This window comes from Crocodylus porosus, unplaced genomic scaffold (genome assembly GCF_001723895.1).
Source record: "Crocodylus porosus isolate Cpor-Errol unplaced genomic scaffold, CroPor_comp1, whole genome shotgun sequence".
In the NCBI taxonomy this organism is placed as follows: Eukaryota; Metazoa; Chordata; order Crocodylia; family Crocodylidae; genus Crocodylus; species Crocodylus porosus.
This window is the reverse complement of record NW_017728917.1, coordinates 19029386-19039300: the sequence shown is the minus strand read 5'-3', so window position 1 is coordinate 19039300 and position 9915 is coordinate 19029386. Positions and strand designations below refer to the sequence as shown.

At 45.2% G+C, this 9915-nt stretch overlaps 1 protein-coding gene across 1 annotated transcript in view; it reads right to left on the bottom strand.

Moving 5' to 3' along the window:
- Window positions 1-9915, bottom strand: part of EEFSEC (eukaryotic elongation factor, selenocysteine-tRNA specific) — a 193998-nt gene that overhangs the window by 59227 nt on the left and 124856 nt on the right. Inside the window, exon 6 of the mRNA XM_019536844.1 lies at window positions 6124-6280. Coding sequence (XP_019392389.1) covers window positions 6124-6280 — 157 coding nt within the window. The remainder of the gene's footprint in view (window positions 1-6123; window positions 6281-9915) is intronic.

Below are 9915 nucleotides of genomic sequence, written 5' to 3'. Positions count from 1 at the left end.
ATGATCAGGGGACAGCAGGGCAGGCCCTACGAGGAGAGGCTACGGGACCTGAACCTGTTCAGCCTCCACAAGAGAAGGCTGAGGGGGCATCTAATGGCCTATTACAAACTAGTCAGGGGGGGACCAGCAAGCATTGGGGAAGTCCTTGTTCCCCTGAGCACTGCCAGGAGTGACTAGAAATAACAGTCACAAGCTGGCAGAGGGTAAATTCAGATTAGACATCAGGAGGTACTATTTCACGTCAGGGTGGCCAGGATCTGGAACCAACTTACAAGCGAAGTGGTGCTGGCTCCCACCCTGGGGATCTTTAGGACAAGGCTAGACAACACCTTGCTCAGGTCGTTTGACCCAGTGCTCTGTCTTGCCATGGCAGGGGGTCCAACTTGATGATCTGCTCAGGTCCCTTTCAGCCCTACAAACTATGAAACTATGAAACATAGGAGTAAACCAGAAATAGAATGTCTTCATCTGCAGAGGTGATTCCACAGTCTAATAAATCCTTGCAAAGTACCTTCCCTGAGAGTCTAACTACATTTTCCCTTGCTCCATTTCAAACAATTACACTTAGCCCTGGTTCCTTGCACCACTAGAAATGAATCTTCGCCATTATGCTCTTCAAATACTTGTAGGTAATTGTGCCTCCCACTTAAATATTGTTTAGCCAAGTTACATGCATCTCTTTTAATCTTCTTTGCCTTGTAAATCAATCCTTCCAACCTCTTAATCATTTTTTGATGCACTTTTCTGAATGCCTTCCAGTTTGCTCACATCTTTCTGGGACAGAGAAACTCAAAATTACATATCGTACTCTAAGTGGAGTCTTACCTAGAGGAAGAAAAATCAATCCTCTGTACTTGTATAACAATATTAATCCATAGATCCTAGTAGGTGATTATTATTTCCATTTTACAGAGGGGGAGGGAAACTGAGGCACAAAGAAGGGCAGTGTCTGGGCCACCATTTCACACATGCAGTGGCAGACTCAGAAATAGAAGATGCACCCTACTTCTCCCAGTTCCAAGATGTCCCACATCTTACGTATAGAGTCAATCTAGTAAACCCTAACTACCCCACCTCTCTCAATCTTTAACCCTACAGTAGAGCTGTTTAAAAATGTATCCTTGAAAACAACAAAAACTACCCCCAAACTGTCATACAATTAACTACCTAACTAATATATACGTTCTTGAAGTTCAAATTGGCTTGAAATAATCTGTTATACACATCATGTTGAAGCAGTTTTCAATTTGCTGATTTGTCTCTCCAGATGTCATTGTTAAAGAATCCTCAAAAAACTAAAGTAGTTCAAAAAGGTTAAAACTATATCTTCATGGAAGGCATCTACAGGGGATAGAATATATGTAAGAATATATACAAGGGAAACAAGGCTAGAAGTTGTGGGGGAGAGGAAAGAAGACTCTGACCTGTTAAATTTAATAAAAATTAAAAAAAAACCTTAAAAAAACCCACAAACAGGATGCAGACACATTAAAAAAGAAACACTGACCTAACAATGGAATGTGAACTGTAGTTGACTTAAACAGCATCATATCCATTAGCCCTCCCCCCATGCAGAAATCTTAGTAACTCTTAAAGGACCAGAGTTATGTAAAAGCATCAAATCTTGCATTTATTTTGTAATAAACATGGGTTTTTTTTTCCAGATCTTAAAAGTTTGCCTTGTTCTTTTGGGTCACAAAGCTGAAGAAAAAGCAAGTAACTATTCTGTGTTCTTTTACAAAGATACTAAAGCCTAATGTGATCTGCCCACACAGCCACAATGGAAGTAACAGAGAGGTTTCTCTACACTGTAGACTGATCAGATGATGTCAGCAAGATTAGACTGTGAGCACCTTGGAGTAGAGATTATTTCTTCCTATGTTCAGAACTGAGAACTTTGTTAATACACCATAAAATACCTACCCTTCCAATCTGGCTACAGAAGCGGGGAGAAAAGGCTAGCCCATCAGAGGTCCAGTTGCTAATCTCCTAAAAGAGGGCAGAGGGGACATCTAGGCTCTCATCCTGTTCCACAGGGGACCCAGTTCTTTCATACGAATTTGACCAAAAAGTAACCACCATTGTTCGATTGCCTTTTTTAGATCATAAATACTTTAGGGCAGGGACAGTCTTCTGTTCCCACACAGCCTGTCAGTGATCTCCAGTCCACACTGAGTGTTGGGAAGCACAACATTAATATAAATAATCAACACTTGTTCCATGATAAACAGTCACCAAGTTCCCAACACCATCAGCCTTTTCACCAAGGAGGTCAAGTACTGGACTCATTCTTCTAATCCAAAAGCAGGTTGTCTGAGCCAGGCATAGGAGAAGTATTTTTCAAGAATATTTTACTCTGCTTTTCATCCAGAGCTCTTAACCACAAAATCCCTTCACATGTTCTTTCATCTCCTATGAAGAGTGAACTATTTTTGTCAGCACTGAGATTATTTGCTTCAAGTAGTGTTTCAGATCCAGAAAAGGGAAAAATAAATGCATTGGCCCCCATGGTCAATAAGTTTTAAAGTCTACTGTGCCTGCCACCTGTAGTCCCAGCCTCATCCGTATAATAGGCCATCTGCTGGCTAAACATAAATGGTGTTCACGTTCAATATATTTCCACAGCTAGAACAAATTGGGAACCTTTTTTGTCTAATCACCCACTTTATCAGGGGAGCCAAAGGAAAGAGCCCCTCATGAGCTAAACTAACAGCAGCTACACTGAACAAGGCCTTAGTACAGGGGCAGGCAAAATATGGCCCACTGGCTGGATTCGGCCCACCAGGCAGCTTCATCTGGCCAATAGGTGCCCAACAATTAATTGTACCCAACCCAGCCCGCACTCTTCATTCCCACCCTCCTGCGTGGGAGGGTCCCGGCTCTGGCCTCAGCCAGCATGCGCAGCTTCCAGGAGAGGCCTCTGCTGCCATTGCTGCAGCAGCCGGGGGAACTTCTTGGCTTCCCTGGCCTCCAACAGCTCCTCTTTGCGCCTGCTGCAGCACTTGCTCTGGGCACCAGATAGGGAAGCTGCAGCTGGGCAGCAAAGAGCAGAGTCAGACCAGACCACCTCTATTGCATGGGACTCGCATGCAGCTCTGGGAACTCATGCCCCACCCAGGGAAAGGCCTGCACAATGGAGCCACCTGCCTTCCCTGCTCCCTGCCTCCACATGCAGCTCATGGGGCTCTGCTGGGAAGCAGTGCCACTTCCAGCAGAGTCCCGTGAGCTCTGGTGGCACGGAGCGGGAAAGACAGCCGGCTCCATCGTGCGGGGCTTCCCCAACAGTGGCATGTTGCACATGAGCCCTGTGTAACATTGGCGCGCCAGCCTGGCTCCCCTCCTTGCCACCACATGCAGGTCCTGGAACTGGCTGGAGCTGTGCGTCACAGAGTGGCTGTGCCTGCGTAAGCTATGAGCACCCCAAGGGCCCACTGCCTGCTACAGCTACCACCAGCTGGGCAGGGCATGTGGGGGGGTCCCTACACCCCCCACCCTGCCTCACACCCCACAAACCCCACACACACTGACACCGTCCACCTCCCCCCAACCCTCCCACATGTACACACACCCACACCCTCAACATACCCTACACCCCCCCACACAGCCACACTTCCTCACACCCCACCATAAACACACCCTCGCCCCCCCCAACCCCCACCCATACACAATATACAAGAGTAGGACTATTTAACCTATTATGAATTTACCTCTATACACACTACACAAACACAAATCAAGATAAAAATATTTTTTGAAATAAAACTAGAATATGTTATAGCAGATGTTTGACTTCTAGTATATGACTGGATTTTTTCCTGTCCCAAGATGGCAAACCCTCTCCCCTCACAAAAGGAGTACTGCTGAGGACAAGGGGAAGGATTTCTGGTGGCAAAGTTCAGGGGTTAGGGGCGGGACTTCCAAGCCCAATATGGCAACTAGGAGGCAGGGTACCTACCTGTCAAGGGGCGGGGCTACCCTTGCAGCCCTTAACAGCTTACTGAAACTCATTAATCTGCCCTCCAGCCAAAATAATTGCCCACCCCTGTCTTACCATATGTAGAATAGGATGCTGAATAATTTTGAGTAAGGGACTTGGGAGTCAAGAGACTACTTTTTTTTCTCCTGCAACAACTGTCAATCACTTGCAATGTCTTGGTGCAAAATTACTTCATTTCCTGCCTGAGTTTCCCCATTTGTATTACGGAGGTAAGAATACCTACTTCACTGGGAGAAGTATTACTGGTAATGTCTTCACCTTCAATTTGATCTTTCAGTTGAAGGTAATAGAAATGTAAAGTACTATTCTTGTTTTTATTTTAAATGCAAAATTTATTATTGTCATTCTGACCCATAACAATGTCTGTCATTGTGCTAAGAATCTAGTATTACCCACTGAAAGGAGAAAAAGAACAATACTAATGTTAAATAAACAGTAATAAAGCATACTTCCCACTAGCCAAAGTCCTACTAATTAAGAAGGCAGGGAAATTTTTGCTATGATTCACCAAAGACAAAAACTATTGAGCCATATAATGCAATAAAACCAGAAGATACAACAGCAGTTACAGATGATCCAGTGAAATTCAAGATCCGTACAATCAAGTCATCAAAATGCTTGCAGTTCCTGTTTCAACATAGAGGGTCATAAGGGTAGGAATTACAGCAGTAGTACTACAACACAACAATAGCGTGTGGAGCGAAGTGAAAGAAAGGTATGCATAGCTATAAGTAAAAATGAATGCATCTTTGTTTTAATTCCATTTCACTGACCTTGAAAACTGCATAGCTATAGCAAGAAGAGGTCTCCAAAAAACCCACCCAAAATATAGCAGGCCTTCCATGGACAACGTAGTGGAAGGGATTTTAAAACATGCATTTGGTTATTGTACCCCATAGGGGTCTATTATGTAATAGCCACCCACACTTAATTACAGGAGGTACAATCCACTGGGGTGAAAAAACTCTAATCAATTAACAAACCCAGTATGCAATAGCTGGTAGTGGTGCACTGATGGATTGGTCCAATATCAAATCGGTACCGTTATAAAGAAAATAGTCTATATCGGATATTGGCCCAATGGGGCCAATAATTTGGCTGATAAATGCCCATGCTGCATGCAGCCGCAGCGCAGCACAGAGTAGAACCAGCAGCATGGAGAGCTACCTCGAACTGGTAAGTTGGAGAGGGAAGGGAACAGGTGCGGGGGGTAGATCAATACCCCCTGCCGTGAGGGAGGGGTAGGCTCTGCCCAGCCAGGGCAGGGTGGGGAGGCACAGGACGGAACCACAGCTGGTGGGGTGGGGGCTGCTTGCACCCCAGGAGGACAGGGGCAAGGGGGCGTCAACCCCAAGATCTGCGTGGTGTGAGGCAGGCTGCAGCTATGGGGTGGAGCCAAAGCCAGAGCCGGTGATGAGTGGGGCTTTTCTTGCTGAGGGCTGGGCTCAGAGAGCACTCCAGTGGTGCTGGGAGGAGGCTGCAGCCACCCTAAAAGTTTGCCGCAGCTCCACACCCAGCCTTGTGCTGCTGCCTGGGGCAGCCCTGGCTTTTCCCAGCACTTTGGTGGAGGTGGGGTGTTCAGCTGGGGCTGTGCCGGGTGGCAGCGCAGGGCTGAGAACAGAGCAGTGGCAAAATCTGGGATGGCTGCAGCCTCCTCCCTGCACTGCTGGAGCCCACTCCGAGCCCAGCCCCCACTGAGAACAGCTCCGGCGCAGCACCAGCTCCAGCTCCAGCTCCAGCTCCATACTGCAGCTGCCGCCCACCCTGCGTCGTGAAGATCCATTGGCTTACGCCCACCCCCTCCCCCCATCCCACTCCCCTCCCCAGCTGGGTAGTGCCAGCACCTGCCCCTGTCCCCTCCCTCACCATGGGGAGAATTGATCTGCCCCGCCATGCCTCTCCCACCATACTGGACTTACCACCTGATGGTAGCTGTATCAGATCAGTATCAGCCAATATGCCTCCTTAAATATTGGCTATCAGTATCGGCCCCCAAAAACTCTGTTGGTGCACCCCTAGTAATTGGTTGTATTTGTGAAAACTACAGGTAAAGTTTGCCTCTGCATTACTGAGAGATCCTCTATGCTTTACATACACCAGGACGGACTAAAAAGATGAGTGCTTACCTGGGATTCGGATTTTAAATTTACCACTCTGCCCAAAGCCACCCTCTATTATGCCATCCTCTCCTGTAGATAGCTTGACTTTCAGTCCCACAAAAATCTGGATGTTGGTTTCCTTTTTAAACAGCGAACGACCGATCACACTGTAATCATCTATCACCTGCAAAAGAAAGGCACACATGTGAGTCTAGCTTGTTTGACAAGGAAAAAGAACATAGATAAAACATGCTGTGGTTTGGTGCACTACAAAAAACTTACATCAGCATGAATCTGGGAAGGCCACTTGGCTTACAAGTTGCATATTCTCATCTATAACACTATGTATTACTACATATTCCAAGCAAGCTGAGGACTCGTTACCAGGACCTGCTGAGTTCTAATCCTAGTTTTAACCTAAAAGTGCAAAGGAATTTGAGTAAATCATTTAATATATCTGTGCTTCAGACTCCCTGTTATAAAACAGGGAGAATACCCACATGCCCCTCAGAAACGTACTCTGAGGATTAATTACTTATAAACTGTTAAAAGCATTGAAATCTCTCCATGAAAGGTGAAAGAGAACCCAGAAATAAAAGCATTTATTCCATCACTTACCCTACGCACCAGAAAACATTATCACTTAGACAGATACTCTACTTTCTCAGCATCAATTCTGCACTCACCCCACTGGGGTTTCAATCAAACAGGTGGATAGAATTACTCAGTTACCCGTTAAAAATTCTTCTCAACATGCACACAGATTTGTTAAACCAAAACTCTCAGAACTGCTGTACAGAATTTTTAATTTCAAGGTCTATAACACAGTGGGAAGAACCATTCGAAGGTTGGATTCTTAATTAAGCGATCAGGCACGAGAGGCAGCAAGCTTGGTGGGCAAGGTAAGATAAACAACCCTCCCTAAGGCATTACAAAGCACAAGGTGCAGCCAAGTGAGCCTAATCCCCAAGGTGTGAATATCTTTGTATGCTGCTAACCCCTTGTGTTACTGTACCTCGCTGCATTAACAAGTGCCTTTGGTTGTGGGAAGAAATAAAGAGAGTACTGCTTTGTTTCTTCATTGCTACAGAAACTCAACTAGATTCAGCAACTATTTCTTCACTGAACCTTAAAAGTAATTTCATTCCAACTGGGTGTTTCAGAGAGAGATCAGATCTACATAAAAAACATAGCTTGAAGGACTCAACTTATTCTGGATGCTCTCTCTGTTCATAATTTAATGATCCCCTGCATTATGGTTGTGGTGGCAAGAAGCCTCCACAGGCTTTTAAAGGGGATGGGACAGACCCCACAGGCCCAAGCCCCACAAACAGACCCCCCACCGTGGAAACTTACCTCTGGGAGCACAGCCGGGGCAGGAGCCACGGCCATGACTGCACAAGCTGGTGTTATGCCGGCTGTTTAATCAGCTGTTCCCAGGGCGGGGAAGAGCTAAACCAATCATGGCAGCCAGAGCCGCTGCCGCGGGAAGATTTAAAAGCCCCACTGGAACCCAGCAGGGGGAGAGAGAGGGAGCATGCTGGCGTGGAGCACACCAGGTGTGGTGAGGCTCCAGTGCAGAAACAGGAGAGTTGCAGCCGGCTCAATGCCGGCATCTAGAGCTGGCGGAGCAAAGTCTCTGGGCAAGGCAGACAGAGAGAAGCCAGTTCACCCCCCCTGCTTTCTCTCTGTCTAGCTGCCTGCATTACGGCAGACCATTAGAGGCATCCCACCCAGAGGCGGCAAGGAAGATGCCAGCAAGCGAGTATCTCACTCATCAGCACTCAAAGCTAAAGCGCTGTCATGACAGCCGAGCTAGTGCACCAGTACCCAGGCCAATGTTCGTCCCCTGGAGAGAGGGGTCTACAGGGTGCAGCAGAACCACACAGGCTGCACCATCAGTTGGTGAGTGGGCAGGGTGTAGGGGAGGCAGAGCCCCACGGAACAGCGCATCAAGACTGTGAGTACCACTGTCCCTGGGGTCCCCAGGAAGAGGATCTCCACTGAACCCCTCCTTTCATTCATTAACACCAAATCGTAGCAGGCGAGTTGAGGGGAGGGGCCCCACGGAAGATGGATGGTAAGGCACTCGACGTACCCCCACCTTAGGCGCCCCGTCTTCTTAATGGCCCATTATTTGCAAACTGATTGTTTCCTAGAGACTTCTCTTCCATGGACATGGACATACTCAGAGACTACTGAGAGATCATAAGCTTCCATGTTCCTTTTCTTGTTTTTTTTTTCCAATGGGGGGCAGAGGTTAATACACATCTCTCTATTTTAATTCTTAATGTTTCTTAATACTCCACAAACTAAGTCTGCAATTGTTCAAACCTCAGCAAGATCAAAATAATTTCCAGCCCCAGGGAAAAAATCCACAATTCTTCACTACTGTAACCCTCAGTCTGAAATGGAATATAAAAGCACTGGATCACAGTAGTGTAGTAAAATATTAGTTAAAAAGGTTCATTCAAAGGTGATCATCAGGGTGGATTTTATTTAAATCAAATAGATTTAAAGCATGACTTAATCATGATTTAAATCACTGGTCAGTAAGCCTCGATTTAATCATTGTTTTCTACAAAGAATGCATTCTTGTTGTTTAATATAACCTTAATACATATTATTCACAACTCAGAGATAGCTGTAGGTTTCATTTTTAGAAGTTACACACTATACATTTTAAAGGAGTGATTTATTTTGATATTTTTTCAAGTTAATTTTTCAGCTATATCAGAAAATTGAATTATGATTTGGTTATTTTATTCACCAAAGCTAATTGAAGCAGATACTTGTGAAGTCATTGGGAGGTAAACTACCTCCAATTCAGTAGATTAATCATGAATATTTGGAGGCCATCAAATGAATGTTGCAACCATATGTTATTAGCTTGGGGCTTTTTCACTTTCTTCTATATTTCTTCTCATCTTTGATCTCTCTTACGGCTTGCAAACCTGCTGCCTTTATAGGTTTTCCCTTCTACAATTTCATTCCCTCACTAGATTTCAAATCAATGGAGAAGTTATACTCAGAAATGTATCCCTCAAGACTTCTGGAATATTGTGCTCAAAATGTTTCTTTTTTGTTTCTACTGCCCCTCCCTCCTTGCATCTATCTCCAGACAACTCCTTGCCCAGATCTACTCCATCCCCACCAATCCTCTATACATTTAACTTCTTGAAACGTTGTACTTTAAACAGAGGTAAAGGCTTGATTTTGTGTACACAAACTTGCACAGACAATAAGGCTAATGGGTAGGTAATCAGATCTGTTATCTCATCTCCATATACTGCTGTTAAAAAGGATGTGATCTCTGGAGACACAAACCTACAGTTTGAGAACTGAAACTAAGCATCACAGAGATGCTTAAAGGGCTCTTCTAGACTGAGCACTAAGTCCCATTGGGTATCGTGGTTTTCTTTAATCTACTAATCTATAGAGAAGCCTCTGGGAACTCCATAAGATTGAGGCCCTAATACAGTCCATGGCCTGTTGTGACCTATTTATACAACTTTTCTAAAAAGGTTACATGACTGTATTGTCTCAAGTAGTATATAATTAGAAGTTATAATCCCTATTCCATGATGATATCCTTTGAGCTTTAACATATCTTAAATTAAAACTATCTTTATATACGTTGGTTAGCACTACTGAAGAAAGAGACTTGGGGGTCATCATTGACCACAAGATGAACATGAGCCTGTAATGCGATGCTGCGGCTAGTAAAGCAACCAAAATGCTGGCGTGCATCCATAGATGCTTCTCGAGCAAATCCCGGGACGTCATTCTCCCCTTGTACTCGGCCTTGGTGAGGCTGCA